This window comes from Etheostoma cragini, chromosome 23 (assembly GCF_013103735.1).
Source record: "Etheostoma cragini isolate CJK2018 chromosome 23, CSU_Ecrag_1.0, whole genome shotgun sequence".
NCBI lineage: Eukaryota > Metazoa > Chordata > Actinopteri > Perciformes > Percidae > Etheostoma > Etheostoma cragini.
The window spans coordinates 9,184,822-9,201,024 of record NC_048429.1 but is presented as its reverse complement, the minus strand read 5'-3'; the positions used below and the strand labels follow the sequence as shown (position 1 = coordinate 9,201,024).

The following is a 16,203-nucleotide window of genomic DNA, read 5'->3' as shown; positions in this document are numbered from 1 at the left end:
CCCCCTTCAGCCTTCCCCACCGTCACCAACGTACGGCAGGACAACGACCGCTACCACCCCAAACCTGTCATCCACGTCCTGGCTACCATACAGGTGAACCTCCTTTATACAGAAACATACACATTTGGAGGTAGTTTTTGGTTCCTTTTTTACTGTGTCAAGTTTGTTGTGTAATTAAGTACACACACACACAAGGTGTCCGCGGGGTTTTAAAAAGTATTAAAAAGTGATAAATCAAAAAAGTTAAATTTAAGGCCATTAAAAGTGTTAAATTTAGTCTCAGAGGTATTATTTTTTTAAATTAGGTATTATTTTTTTCAGACTGTCAGGTGTATCTATTCTGATTGAAATTCTATCCTGCTTTCGCGTTAGTCCGTTTAAATATGGGCTTTGGCATGTCCGGGACATAATCAAAGATCTTTCGTCTCCGTGTATGTTTGATGCTGACGTCATATTCAGTGGTCGTTCATCATCTCAGAACACTGCTCAACAGAAGTGGCTGGCTTACGTTTTATTTTAGACTTGCTTCAAGCCATATCTTCAACGACTGGACAACCATCGTCGTCTTTTAATGGGCAAATGCAAGTTTTCTGATAGCTGGGTGAACAACCCAGAGTTTAAGGACTGGCTCAAGAGCGCTCCCTGTCTGTGGAATTTTCTTGTTGTCGCGAACTGAGAATTTATTTTTAACGATCCATCCCAGGTGCATTTCCCCGGCTTCAGGTATGAGCTCTGAGTATCACAGACCCGTCCGTCGCTTCGTGTCCACTCTGTAAAGACAGAGGTGAGCAGCGCGGCTGGTGGACACTCTGCTGGGGGCAGTGACGCGTTGCATCCGTGCGTAGACCTCCGATAATGATCAGCGTACAGCCTCCTCGTAACTTGTTTGTCAAATGGGCCTCTGTGTCTGTCAGACGGTCTAAGTGAGATCCACCATATCAACGGAGCAATGCCATGCACAGCACACTATATTACAACTCTCCAAATCTCGGACAACAGAGATGGGAGGAGTTATATTTAGAATGTGCACAAAGTTGTAAACATGAGCAGAAATCTGATGATCTCTAAATATCTAAATGTAACTGTAAATAATTCATTCAATGTTTCATAAAATGAACCAAAAGTATTTATTTTCCCCAAAAAGTAAATACAGTAAGTGCTGCACAGAGGATGAGGGCCAAACAATTACTGGCACAAAGGTAAATGGATTAGAAATTATGTAAATCCGTGGTTGTAATTCTTTAGAATTTCAGTGGTCTTAGTTGATCCCTCAACATTAATTTAACTTTGGGTCCCTGGTCCCTACACCAGGGACCCCTGGACCTGGTCCCTACACCAGGGACCCCTGGACCTGTTCACCATAGACCCAGATCTTCTCAGCTGTTGCTGACATGTGCTACTGTCTCTTCATGTGGCTCATTACTTTTGGCACATTGTCTGGGTCAGTTCTTATATCATAAGAAGGTAATGATGTAAATTATGTAAATGCTAAATGCCTTGATATCTGTTGATACTACAACAATGCAAATGCTCTTAACCCTACAGTTTTGCACATATTATGCAAGACTTAATTTCTCAATTTTTTTGCACAAAACTCTCCAGAAAGTGCCATTTTATGGATAATTTTTCAAAAAAAAAAAACGTGCGTGTGTGTGTGTGTGTGTGTGTGTGTGAAGTACAGAGTGATCCAGAAATACATCAGATCTGCATGTTTCTTGTGTTAGGGACAATTGTAGATGTTTTTTTCTTCTTTTGTGAGCAATTGCTACATATTTAAGGTGTTTATTGCCTGTATATTCCACTTTTACTTCAGAATTGAGATGACCTGCCCTATTTACATCATTGAGCCCTTTACAATCTTAATGCTGGAACCCTGCAGTTAGAATTTCTAGGAATTTTACACCTTTTTTGGGAGAAAGAAATTGTTGGATCAACGTGCCCCAAATACTGACTCTGATTCCCTTTCCAACATACCCCACGGCATGGAAGACTTCTGTTGTTTTCTAATGCTATGTTTGCAATAAGTGCTCAAGTGTTTTCTTTTTCTTTTCCCTTCAGAATAAAGAAGCAGACCAGCAGCAGAACCAGTCCGAAGCCAGTCCGAACAAACAGACCAGTCCCTCAGAGCAGAAAGACCAAGATCTACAAAGTCAAAAACAGCAGACTCAGGTCTCAAATCTAGATCTCAATGAGAACTACAACAACAAATCAACATCTACAAAATCCGAATCGGGCCAAAGCCAGACTCAGACTCCCTCCTCGCCCCTCTCGCCAGCTGTTGAATGTTCTGGTGCTCCTCGGATCGAGAGGAAGCTGAGCATTGAGATTAAAAAGGTGCCGTTACAGGAAGGACCTCGTAGTTTTGACACTTCCTCCGCCATGGGAGTAGCAGGTGGAGTGGGCAGCAGTTCTGCCAATAGTGCAGGAGTGCTGCAAAGAACCCATGCCTTCAAAGCCCGTTCTGGCCAGTCCCTGCTGACGTCTAGTTCCTCGCTCTCAGAGGACTCGGGCACGGAGGGAGGAGCGGGCGGATGTGGGGAGAGTTATGCAGATGGGGGCGTCCTAGTCAGACCAAACCACCTCCCCGTGAAGAACCAGAAGGTGGAGACACATGGAGGGGAGAAAGTGGAGTTGAAGGCCGGCCATGCGGTGTGGGCTCAGGCCTGCAATAGCCCTGACAAACACATCCCCAAAACCTCCTCTTCGTCTTCCTCCTCAGACCGCGTGGCTCCATCCTCATCCTCCTCCTCTCACCTCTCATCCTCCTCTTCCTCCTCCTCCTCCTCTACTCCCGTTAGGACTGCCCTTAGCTTCACCAACCCCCTGCACTCTGATAACTCAGACGAGGAGGGGGATGTAGAGATGTCCAAGGGAAAGGAGGGTTATCGTACTAATGTATCCACGGCAACGGCCATGGTTACTGCATCCCCTCACCACGGAGACCAGCAGCCGGTCCGGAAGGTGTTGCCCATGTCGATCGCAGGGCAGAGCACTCCGTCACCCTCTGCCACCCCAGCAAGTATGTCGGTCTGCTGCTTTAATGTAATGAGTGAATCGAATTCCTTTAACTAACTGGCTGCTTTCCCGACAATCACATAACAACTTTATAGGAAGTCAGATAAATAGACATCTGGATTAACTGAATAAATCCGATTCAGAACATCGGTTTGATGGTTCATTAAAACACTAAACTGACTCAACTACACACTGAAGGTAATTTTAGCTCCGCTCTGAGGAGGCTAGTTGGGTTTCACTTACTAAAACTCTTGTCAAAGCACTGAGAGTAACTCCCAAGAGTCCAACCACACACACATACGCTCAGAGAAACCACACGGTAAAGTAATTTTCTGGCTCAATAAGGAGACATAGGTCTCAGACAGACCACATGCTAATGATAAATTGTATCCTTTGACACACACGCACACACACACACACACACACACACACAGAGGCAGAGCAACCAGTAAGAAAGGAATAACAAGGAAAGATTGAGAGAGAGACGGAGGAACCGAGTGAGATAGTTCCAGTGAGTCTCATTTCAAGCATGGCTGTATGACTAATTGGTTTGCGAGGAATGCTGCAAATGTTAACAGGCAGACATCTGTCAAAACAACTCCTCTTTTCTCTTTCAGCTTGTGTGTGTTTGTCTGAGCGAGTGGATTTGTGAACAAATGAAAGATCGAAAGAAATCCTTGTTGTTGTGTGTTTTTGTAGCAGTGCAGGTGTGTGTGTGTGTGTGTGTGTGTGTGTGTGCATGTTGGATGGTGAAGGATCAGCACTGCATGATAAATACACATTGGCCAACTCTGCACGTTGGGTTGAATAGAGCAATGTCACGCTGTTTTTGTTGCATCGGTATGGCCTCACTGTCGTGATCGCAACTAAGAGATGTGGTTTTAATCTTCTGGGGTGTAAAAGAGTGAGACCGCTGCTTCCCCTTTTGTTGATTTCAAAATCTTTTGAGATATTGAAATCTGATTATTGCTGTGACTTGAGCTGACATGGAATGGTTTGAAATTGACTTTGGCTTGGAACGGTTTGATCTTGAATGGGTTCAAAGCTTCATGAAATAAGACTTAACTGCATTTTTTGAATATTTGGATTTAACAATGAGAGTGCATGATGTGAATCAACATGCCAGCAGTAAAATTGCTTCAAAGAAAAACTAGTATATGATCAAATAAATAGAGTCCCTTGATAAAGAATGGGTTTAGTGCAAAGTATACTGTGTTTATCTATAACAGTTTATTGATGCCTTCCAGTTAAATAACTCTGATATATCAGTCTATAGTAATTTATTTTAAAACATTATGACATGAAATATATTTCCAATCCCTTGATTTATTTATTTCTTTTTTAAATATATGTTTTCTGTCACAAAGATGCGTACTGTGTAAAAATGTGCTATGTGTTAATATGGCCAGGCTATCCATCAGGCTCTAATTTGTTTAATGACAACATTTAGTCAATGACAGGAAACGATTACGTTCCCTTAGGTCCTGATGGTTTTTACTGTTCAGCCACTGCAGTTTACCGGACTTAATCCCACCTGAGCTGTCGAGGCAATGGAACCGCCCAAAAGGCTGCTCCAGATAAAAACCCAACCCAAAGAATGATGTTCTGCTGTTTACTGTGCGAAAATAAAAAGGATTTTAAGAATAATTTGGAAGCATGCCTAGAATTGGAGATGTGTACACACTATAGAGAAAGTTGCTTGTTTAAAGCTTTTCTAGGTTGTAATGTTGAAGACAGGAGCTGACAGTTGCACACCCATAAAAGATGCAATATTGATTTGACAATGTTTATTTTAATTTCTAGTGGTCAACTTTTTGCCACATGGTGCTTGTTTCAGGAACTAAAAAGTACTTTGTTAAAAGTTACAATGGCAAGACATTGTAATCCTTCCTGATTTATACTAGAGGGTAGGGCTGCACGATATGACCTAAAATACTGTAAGTTAGTACTGTTAAAAAGGCTCAAATATTAAGGGGAGATATTTCTTGTGCTCATTTTGTTTTATCAAAATAACTGAAGGAAACGCACACAAAGCAAGAACTATTATTGCTATTTATTGAAAATTTAAATGAAAGAACACATTTCTTAAAGTGAAAGTGTCTTGTGAAAATAGTCATATTTTTAAAAAAATTATAAAAATTATTATCATGAAAAGATGAAAAAATACAGAGATAACAATTTTTGATTATTCGTCCAGCCCCACTAGAGAGCTGCAAGAAACATATTATTTTTTTTAGTTTTTGAATATAAGGAAAAACACTGAGAAAGCCACATGTTTCTGTTAAACAATGTCTGAGATCATGCACTCCTGAAGTATTTCCAATATTTAAAATAAATGCAGAAATGTTGGCCTTGTAGTCCTGAAGTGGACTAGTTTTGTGTTTTGGTCTGCTTGGCTTTCTGGCACATACTGGATTTGGGCTGCGGGAAGCGCTTTGGAATCGGTTATGAAACGCTGATGGCTGCTGTTCGATTGGTTGCAACAATCTAACGACTGCTTGGTGACTGGTTGCATTGAGCAACTCCCTGCTTTGTGGTTGGTTCGAGAGAACGTTGGGTGCTGCTTGTTTACAATACTTCAACAGTAGGTGACAAAACTAATGAGACAGAACTGTGTAGAAATATATAAAACACTTAAAAAGTAGGAAACCAATGGATGCAAAGTTTGAGTGAAATATGTAAAACATTACAAATAACCTAAGCTAGAAGATTCAAATTTAAGGATGAATTAAGTTCTCCCTCTCTTGTATGAAAATGTTATCAAAATGATAAGAAGACAACATAAATAAAACCATAAAATAGACAAAATGTTCTAATAAGCGCCAATCAAAAGTAATGCTTTGCTATCAGTGCAATTGATGTTTTAATCAGGATATTAATATAAGTAGCTGAAGACATTAACTTGTTACTTGTGGTTTTTTAAAAGATTATTTTTGGGGGCTTTTCCACCTTAAATGGATAGGACAGGTGAAAAAGAGGAGAGAGGGGGAAGACAGGCAGGGAATCGTCACAGGTCGGATTCTAACCCAAACCTCTGCATAGTATGCAGCGTGTGTGCCTGCTCCACCAATGAGCCAACCCGGGCACACTAGTGATTCAGCTGTTGATTCAGTTTGTCTTTATTGAACCACAACCAACATTTCAACAAAAGCAGCTGCACTTTTTCTGAGTCTCCTCTCTCTGTTGGTAGCAGCAGCACTCACTACAAGTGATTACCAGCCTTGAAACGCGTGTCTTCGTCTTTACAGCTGGAGTTTGTAATTGCCGTGTTAACTGCACTGCAGTAAGATCAGGAACAGCAACATAATGTGGCTCTCGCCCTCATCACTTACAGTGACGTTAACCTGCTGTACGAACACCTTGTATCGTCCTGAAATGGTGCCATGCTAGATTAAATTAGCCATTTGTACCTAATAAATTAGCAGCTGCGTGTGCTTCCTGTTTACTTAAATCATACAGTAAGATATGACCCTGACAGCGGGAATGGCTGAAATAAAAGAACCAATTATTTTAGGGTCAATAGACTGTCTCTGCCAAGAAACGAGAAAAAAGGGTTCAAAGGCAACACCTCGACCCTTTCAAGACTCTGAGTTAATTCTAGCCATCTTGCTTCTTTTTCCCACCAGATGAATGGGAGAAAATGTAATTAGGGGGTCAGGCTTCCTTAAGACAGCAACCAGTAAGAGACTGACACACTCACGGTGTATGATCTTCAATACAAAATGACTTCTTGGATATTGTGCATGAATTTAAACAGAGCCTCATTGATTTTAGCTGGAAAAGTGAATTAAAGTTAGTTTTTCTATCAAAAAGAACCACACAAAAGTAAATACTGTCAGACTGCAGGAGAATCTAATGATTTTTGGAATAGGTCATTTTCCAAAGCAACATAAACAATATATCCCTCAGGGATGGGTATAGTCAAATATTAATCTAATTGAAGATGGTAAAATCAGGAGATTCTAAGGAAATGTAATCATGAGTGTCTGGAGCATGTCAATGGTTTTAGTTGCAACTCAGTCAGCCACGCCAGTAACTTCACCACACTGTATAGGTATTAAACGGTAAAAGTCCCAGAAATTAAACGTGAAGTATTATTTATCATTACATATACAATTTCCCTTTGAAAGTGGTTACATGTTAAGGTTACCACTACAATTTGTAACACCATTATCACAGTCAGTAATCAGCTTTTCATATATAAAATATGTGTGTGTCATAATAATAACAATAAGAATGCAACATTGAATACATCCTAATTTTAAATAACCGTATAGTGTAGTCCTGACATTAAACTGTCAAATATCTGTCCATATTGCTTACCTACTGTATGTTGTTTTAAATTAGCCTTGCAAGGTGACCTAACAGATAGAGTTTTTGTCATAAAGCAGTTTTATATCACGGTCTCATGTACCGCTATCATTAGAGAAGGAATCAAGGGGAATAAACACTTGAGCTTTCCTTTGCATCGTTTTACACTTGACTGCCGATCTCTTGTGTTTCTTCTCTGGCCCGTAATTAACGTTGCTTCTCATTTGACCTCTGACCTTTTTTAACCCAGACTGCTGGGACAGCGATGACTCCCCTCCCCCCCTCCCTGCGAGAACCCCTGAGTCCTTCCTACTGGCCACAGGTGCGTTTGCATTGGTCACGATTCACAGGTGTGTTTCCAGGGCAGTGGACTCACTGGGTCACCTCCGGGATCTGGTGATCAATGGATAACCTAATGAAAACCTAATGTTTTGTCGTGTGAAACCATCAGCAGTAGTTGTTTTATGCAGTCGGCGATCTGAAAAAGGAATATGATTGCTGTTACTTTTTTATCTGCTCCTATTATCTGGTCAAATGTATTCCAGGTAGGGCCTTGTCAAACAAACCGATGGACACACAAATTGCAGGTATCAGGCCTGTGTCCTCTCTCTCACAGGACGCTCTCGTAAAGCCACCATGTTGCCTTCTGCTGTTTGTTTGTTTTTCTGTGTAGTGCTCCGAGTATTAAAATAGTCAACCACATGAGAGCACGTGAGATGATAAGGAGTGGGAGGGGGGCTTTATCGTTTTTAGAACACTAGGGGGCACCATTGGCAGTATTTCAGACCTGCAGTATTTCTGGGAAGAGACTACAATCAATCACATGCTATGTCCCAATCTATACTACATACATTACCATAAGAGAATAGTGTATACAAAATGGTTAGAATGAATACAAAGAGTGTTTTTCTTGATGGACACTATTCTCCAACATTGCAATGCACATAGGAAAGTGAGAAGCTGTCAAATTCAATCAAACTATAGGCGGTGGTGAAACATCATTGGCAGGGACATATTTCCTGTTAGTATTAAACAGGGAAGTATGTTGGTTTCTTGTGCACACACACTGACAAGCCAGTATACTGGAAAGATCAGTATGTAGTACAAAGTGGATGCCGTTGGTGTGTAGTATGGAGTTGGGGCACATGGTAAAGCGACACAGTAGGAAGTTAGAACAGTGTCTTGAGGCTCTCATGTAATTTTTTAATCCGTCTTTTTATTGTGATAATCTATTGTCTAAGACCTGAGAAGGATCCTAGCTCCTCTCACTTGTGTGCACTGGCCCAATCTGAACACAGGTGAGCATAAGTCCGTAGTGTGGAGGTTTTTCTTCCCGCTGTGAGGCTGAAGCATGGAGGAAAGGGTGGTTTAATTAATGGAGAAGTGAGTTTGAAAGGTATGAATGCGTGGGAATGTGTGTGTCAATTTGTGCCCAGTGTCTATATATGTCATACGGTGTTATTCATTTGTCATCAGTTCTTTCTTCGTTAACCTCACTCTTCCTGCTGCTCTCTCTGTCAGACCCCGTGGAAGTAAAAACGTCGGCCTTGGCTGAATGGAGTGGAAATAAAGGTATGGACACACACACATCTGTTTACGTCTTTTTGTCCGTGCGCTGCTCTGTGCAGCGGAGTCTCTGTCGGTTTGTCCTTGTGTTGTTTATGCGTATACGCAGAGCAGAGCAGGAGACAGCCCTTCAGTGTTTTACAAATTAGCCTGTGCACGATAAGACCGACAGCATTTTTGAAAAGAGCAGCTGCAAGAGCGAGAGAGTGAGTAACAATGAGACAGAACGAGATACAGAAACACAGAGAAAATAGGAAAAGACAAAATGAAAAATGTGTGTACGCCTATGAGGATTGTGTGCTGATGGTAACTGCCAATTTAGTGCTTCAGTAGTTTCAGTGCGTGTATTTCTGTGACAAAGACAGAAGAATTATTTGACTTGAATTCTGTAATGATTTGAAGAATACACCTCAATATTAGCATTTTATAAAGAATAAAAAGGCTGTGGTTGCATTCCAGTTCCTGCTGAGAGCCATCTTTTAAATGTTTAATGTCATGAACTAAGTTTATTGCCAGTAAAAATGTTTTTAATAAGTGTAAAAAGTATACCGTGTGTGTGTGTGTGTGTGTGTGTGTGTGAGATAAGGATATATGAGGCTCAGGCCTATGTGTGTTAAAGCCTATGTTTATAATTTTAATACATGAAAAGACTAAACTGATTATTAAACAAACTGTGAGTAGAAAACATATTTGATCCACTGTAGCATTAAATATCTCCAGTGCAACCTAGATTGAAGGTAAATGGTCATAATGAAATGAAAATATTCATTTTATTTAAATTAAATATGTTTTGTGCTTTAGGGTTTAATTTCTTACATCAATAAAACTATTATACAACACTTCCTGAGCACTTAACACTGCTGTTACTCACACAATGCTTCCATCTCATTACTCTCTCTCTCTCTCTCTCTCTCTCTCTCTCTCTCTCTCTCTCTCTCTCTCTCTCTCTCTCTCTCTCTCTCTCTCTCTCTCTCTGTGTGTGTCCGTGTGTGTGTGTAGATGTGTCAGAGTGTGTTAAGAAGACATCTCCAGCTGACCCTGCATCTGCTGGCACCACGGCAACAGACAGCAAGGCAGACCTGGGTGGGTAAGTCCGCTGTCTCACCTCTTTTTAAATTTTCTGTCAGTGCGTTTTGTTGCTTTTCTTCTCTCTGTGACTGCACGCTGTTGTTTGTCAAGTAATGCTTTTTATAGTCTCAATCCCTTGCTGGCAAACACAGTTATTATGAGTGTCATCATTTTATTTGTGATATGTGGCATTGCTTTTCTGATCGGAAACGTAGCTTTAGGCTGCATGGGCAGAGAATGTTTGATAGTTTTGAGACCAGGCATATTCTCTCCTTTTCTCACGCATTTATTCAGTTCAAAGCAAAAAAAAACAACAGCTAAGAACCTTTTTTTTTTTTCATCTTCCATCAGGGTTCGGTAACCGCTGCATTCAGCCCAAAGGCCCTCGGGAACCCCCCCTGGAGTGGACATGATGGGATCATTCATCGGCCCGTCCACCAACAGTGCCCTCCCTTTTGTCAGGAGATGGACTCTACCGATCTCCCCTGGCTGGTCCAAAAAACTAGCTGATAGATGCGACACAGACAGAGCGCGCAATGTTACGCAGAAGCACCTTCTGAGTAACGCTGTGCAACACCTCCTCCTCAGTCCTTCCGTCAAAGTGCCGCTGTGCAAAGCAGAAGAACACTTACTGGTCAGCTGTCCACGTTTCCCTTTTCACTTCTCCAGTCTCTGACCTGGGATCAGTCTGGTTGTTTCCCTGTTGATGGTTAAAGAATAATTCCTGTTTTTGGTGACTTGAGAGTAGATTTAAAAAAAAAAAAAAAAAAGGGATGTAGATGTAACCCTTGCGTGATAAAAATACATTTTCTTTCATGCCAAATGAGAAAAAAAATCATAAATTAGGAATTATCTTTAATCAGAAAAGCTACTGGAAGCTAATTCCTGAGGTTTAACTGAGCTCTCAGACAGCGTCTGCTTCCTTCTGCTGAATGAACAACAATCTTCAAAGCAAACCTAGATAATCTGTTACTCATGATGCAACCTTTTCTGTTGGGTATGTACAGGTTGCCAGGGTGCGCTCGCTGTCTCTCTCTCTGTCTCTGTCTCTGTCTCTGTCTCTCTCTCTCTCTCTCTCTCTCTCTCTCTCTTTCTGTGTGTGTGCGCTGGTGCTACATTACAAAGGATCAGCATAGAAACCGAAGCACTCGAGCCGACTGTTAGCAACCATGAGCTGTTCCTCACCTGCGTCGTGGTTTCCTGTAGGATTTATTCCTGTTAGCTGCAGTAATTTAAGCTCTAGTACTTCATATTTCTGTGCTGACCTCCCTGTCTACTAGAGTCATAGATTGACATAGTTTGGTCATTGCAGTGGTCGGTATCAGCCACGTTGGCTCCAGAGTCGTGATTTGTGCCTGTTAAAGAAGTTGTATACCACACATGTCTGTATGTAGAGCTAGAAGCTGCTTAACTTGGCATAAAGCTCGGAAACCCGATTCAATAAATAACATAATTTGTGAGTTGTAGTGGAGTGGATTGGCGGTCTTTAGTACCTTTTGAACACAGCCTGGCTAGCTTTTTCCCCTGTTTCCAGTCTTTATGCTAAGCCAAGCCAACCAGCTGCTGATTGCAGCTTTATACTAACCACAAAGACATAGTGGTATCGATATTCTTCTCTAACTCACAGCGAGAAATTGTTTTCCCAAAATAATTTCCCCAGAATGTGGAACTGTTTTAAATCGCTGCTAATTCTGCAATCATCATGACATTGTGGTGTGAAAAAACGAAGCTGAATGCAGATATACTAAAAATAAGAAGAAAAAAAAGAAAAAGGACTTATGTTAATGGTAGGATGCCAAACATATGATTTGCATAAGGTTTAACCAAAGAGTGATGTTCCCTTCTCAAATATTTCACAATAAAAAGCAAAGATTAGTTTAAAAAGTCCTGCAAAAAAGCAGAAACATGTCATGTACAACATTGTAATAGGCCAAATTCCTTACTGTGCACCCAATAATGCAGCTTTTTTTCCAGCCACGACAGGGTCAAAATGACCTTAAAATCAGTAATGGCCAAACTCGTCAGCTCTGACTCTGGCTCTCAGTGCTGGGACCATGAGCCTGCCTTAGTCTGTCCTCCTTCATTTGGCTTCTCCCTCCAGTTCATTTCCTTTCCCTCTCTGTGTATTTGGCTTCTCTTTTTGTTGCTTTGGACTCCAATTGGTTGTTTATGTCTTTCTTTCCTCTGCACTGTCCTCTTTTAGTTTCTGTTGTTGTACCTTTTGCTTTTCAGTTCTCATTCTCCTCCTGTTGGATATTCGACCATGCAAGTCAATTCTTTTATTTTAATTTTAGCAGCCGGTTTACTCAGAACAAACACCAGTGTTTCGGTGTAGGAATGTTACACATCACCTGAAACTCTAATGGGACTTAACAGATTAATATAAAGTCTGGTTTCCTATAACAACCATTTCTCTACAAATCAGACTTGTATGGTTTTTCATCTGTCGGAAAAATTAAAAAATTAAAAATCAATAAATACTCTACCGGCTTCTGTATGTGTGAGACAATGAGGATAGGGACCCAGGACTACTGTATTCTTCGGATTGTTCTCTGCTAACGTCATTAGCTACCATAAGTATACAGTATATGCATTGTTTTATAAAGATAAAAAACTGTACAGGGCAGTTTAGGTATATAATATTTCAGATGTTTTGTTATCTCTTAAATATTCCTATTAACAGAAGATGTAAGAAAGTCAGTGCATGATGATGATGATGATGATGATGATGATGATTCCTCCCCTACGGTGTTTCCCTTCAGACTGTAAATTATTCTGCTGCCCTTTTTGATTTTTGCTTCTGGCAAATATATCAGGGTTGTTTTTTATTTGTTATGTTCAAGTTATATGCTTAAAAGGAATGAACATTTTTCTTTTAATTGGCTGACAGATAAAAAGCATTGACTGCCAGCCAACCCACTGTTCAGATAGCTACAGCGGGCTTTGAATAAGATTGTAATAATAATATTAATGATGATAATAATAATAATAATAATAATGGTCGTTTTTTGTAAATGGTATTTTAAAAGTTATTTTTGTATACGCGGTTGTTTGTTGCGTCACAAGTCTACTGCTCCCCACCCGAACCCCCACTCCTCTCTTCCCTTCTCACACATTGCATCATGTCTTTTTTACTTCTGTTATTTTATTTTACACTTTTTGGTTCTTTTTTGTTGTTGTCGCTCAGCTCTTTTAATGCAGAACATGCAACAGAAATGAATCTCCTGCTCTGGACAAGGAGCATCTCATCATTTTTTGCTTCCTTCATAACCCCCCCACCCCCCACTGTTTTCTCTCCTTTATGCCCCTCCCACCCTTCTCTCCTTTTAATTTTTAAAAGGCTGACGTTACTAACGCGTCTGTGCCAGCAGATTGGCCCACTTCAGTAATGCATCCCTAACTTGTTAGTGATTCAAAGTAACAAACTGCCTAATGCTGAGAAAAAAAACAAGTCTTTTATACTTCATTATTTGTGTTTCCAATTCTCCACTTTTTTCTGTTCATCTACCACTTACCCATCTACCTACCTGACCCCTTCACATGCACACTAACCTCGATCTCAGAAAAGAGCCCACCTGTGCCTTTAAGTGAGAGCCCGCCCGCCCCCTTATCCCTTCTCCTCCAATCATCATTAGCGGCGTGTGTGTGAGCGATGTGATTTGCTGCTGCTTGCTCATCACCTCCTGCCCCCCTCCCCCCCCCACACACAAACCTCATGCCCCACACAAACATAAACACACCCAAAATCTTTGTATGTTGCAGAAATCAATCAGTAAAAATGAACATTAAGTAACGACACGTCTCTTTGTTTTTATTTGAATGAGATGATGTAACAAACGTATGTGCGCAGATTGTGTTTGACTGTGTGTGTGTGTGTGTGTGTACAATACAGACCGCTTTTATTTACAATATAGAGCAGTTAATTGTTAAATCACTTTGACTTGTCTGAAGCCACAAATAAATCAAATAATGGAATTGTGTCTTCACAGCTTTGCACATACAGTATAATCTGATAATGCCAATCTTGTGTGTGTGTGGGAGAGTCACAGCAGGAGTCCCTCTCTCACACCTGGAAAGCCCACACACACACACACACACACACACACACACACACACACAAACACACTAATATGCCGATTAATTAATCGCCACAGGTGGTACAAACACAGTCGCTCACAGAGACCTTGAAGGTTTCCCATTTGTATTCACTTTACACGCATTGAGAGGCACAGCAGGTGGGAAGACATTCTGTGATTATTTGCTTCTGCTCACACATAGCCAAAGCTCATTTCAGATTAATTATACAGTACATAAAAATACAATATTTAATGTGTAACGGTGCCGCGGAAGTGGTTTGGGTAGCTTTGTGTCAGTCCTCTTTGGTTACAGTATCTATAAACCTTCTGAACAGTGATATTTGGAATAAAGTAAAGAATTGATTAACTATATTTGCAGTTGTACAGCACTAGTGAATTCAATAAAAGGATGAATTATGAGTTTTCTCTAAAATATCACTTGACGGGAGCATCCAAAACGTTTTCAATCAAGACAAATACAAAAACTACATATTCCATAAGATAAAAATGTCTTTATAATGCAGATTAAAATTACAGTTTACACCCATTGTAGCCAATAAAAATACATAGAATGCATAAGGCAAGATCCAGTACATTCATTCCACAGGACTCTCACCACTCCTGCACAGTTTCTGACTTCCTCCCCTGTATTTGACTTCTCTCCTGTTCTGACTTACACAGCTGATGATCAATGTGTCTGTCAGTCACACACACACACACCCACACCCACACCACTCTCTTGTATATCTTATGCCAGGTTGTTATCTGTGTCACCTCGGTTTTCCCATGGAGCAGTTTACCATATTATGCAATGACCTATAAATATAGTGTGTGTGTGTGTGTGTTTGTGCAGTAGCAGCAGGTTGCCATCTGAAGGAACTGAAGACAGTGTGAGCTCTGTTTTAAAGCCTAGAATATTCAGTATGATGCATTTGACCAGATTATTTTTAGGTATATGAGTCATATACAGTCAATACTGGAAGAATTAGATACACACATTCACTTCACATGTTCTTGTTAGGCACTACCATGGATGGATGATTACTACACACACAGACATCCAATTTCCCCTTCTGTGTTGCATCATATAATAATCTTGTCATAATGTTTATGGCCAGCTGTAACTTTACAACCGGCCGCGTGCAGCTGCTAATCATGTTTAGTATTCACTCACTGGCAGGCCTTGCACTGACAGCTCAGCCAATCAGTCTGAAAATGTTTTCAATGTCAATAAATGTTTTCATGTCAATAAATCAAAACGAGAACAGCTCCGGAGGATTCACAAGGCTTTTTGATCATGTGTTCCAGTGTGTGAGAGTGATAAAGTCATGGGACATTTCCCATTTTTTAACAAGCAGATATACTCAACACCACTCGTCTCTACACATTCTGTCAATCATTAGTGGGTAGTGTACTGTCTTTTAGGGTTGTGTTCTGGAGAGAAAATAAAAAGCGGATTAAACAAACCCTGGAGAAAAGAGATGTAAGCCCAATAATTCTGAAAGAAAACTCCACAATTTGACCTTTATGGTCAACTATTTGTAATAGAAAACCACCATCAGTGTCTTATGATGCTGCCAAGCAGCAATGTTTGGGTAAAACCGTCTTATAACATTTTGACTATAAAGGTGGTGAAACAAAAAAATACTGATTTGTCATATCTCAAAATCTTGAATTATGTATTATATGCTTTATTGTAATATTTATTTGGTCAAGGAAAACAATTAAATGGGTTTTTATTAAATTAACTAGAGCTGAACAGTCTAAAACCTAAAGACAAACCCAATTGAGGAGCTGGAACAAAGAGTCTATTAATGGATTAGATAGCAAATTAATCGATTTTTTTTATATATATTATATGATTATCACTTAGTCTCTGGAGCCACAATGTTCTGATATTTTGTAGACTAAATAAATTATCAAATAATAATTAACACATAATTAATAATGAAAATAATGTTTCGTTTCAGGGTTAGCTAAGGCAGAGTCTGTACTGGGTTATTAAGTTTATTACGTCTTGCTCCTCATTATTATTTTACAAGGTACATTAACAGTGCATACAGCTGCTAAGCACCGCCTCTAGTTTTTCCCTCCCTGTCTGTCAGTAAAACATAAACCCCGCCTCCATCAGATTGCCTGTCAATCAAATTCTACCCCGCCCCTTCAT

The 16,203-nt window shown here is 40.3% G+C and overlaps 1 protein-coding gene across 1 annotated transcript in view; it reads left to right on the top strand.

Annotated features, from left to right (window-relative positions):
* LOC117939077 (tyrosine-protein phosphatase non-receptor type 12-like) overlaps nt 1–10,787 on the top strand; it is a 43,520-nt gene extending 32,733 nt beyond the window's left edge. The window contains exons 13-18 of the mRNA XM_034864123.1: nt 3–93; nt 2,059–3,019; nt 7,577–7,648; nt 8,848–8,898; nt 9,892–9,975; nt 10,312–10,787. Of these exons, the coding sequence (XP_034720014.1) occupies nt 3–93; nt 2,059–3,019; nt 7,577–7,648; nt 8,848–8,898; nt 9,892–9,975; nt 10,312–10,373 (1,321 nt within the window). The 3' untranslated portion in view covers nt 10,374–10,787. The remainder of the gene's footprint in view (nt 1–2; nt 94–2,058; nt 3,020–7,576; nt 7,649–8,847; nt 8,899–9,891; nt 9,976–10,311) is intronic.
* Nucleotides 10,788–16,203: the final 5,416 nt, after the last annotated feature.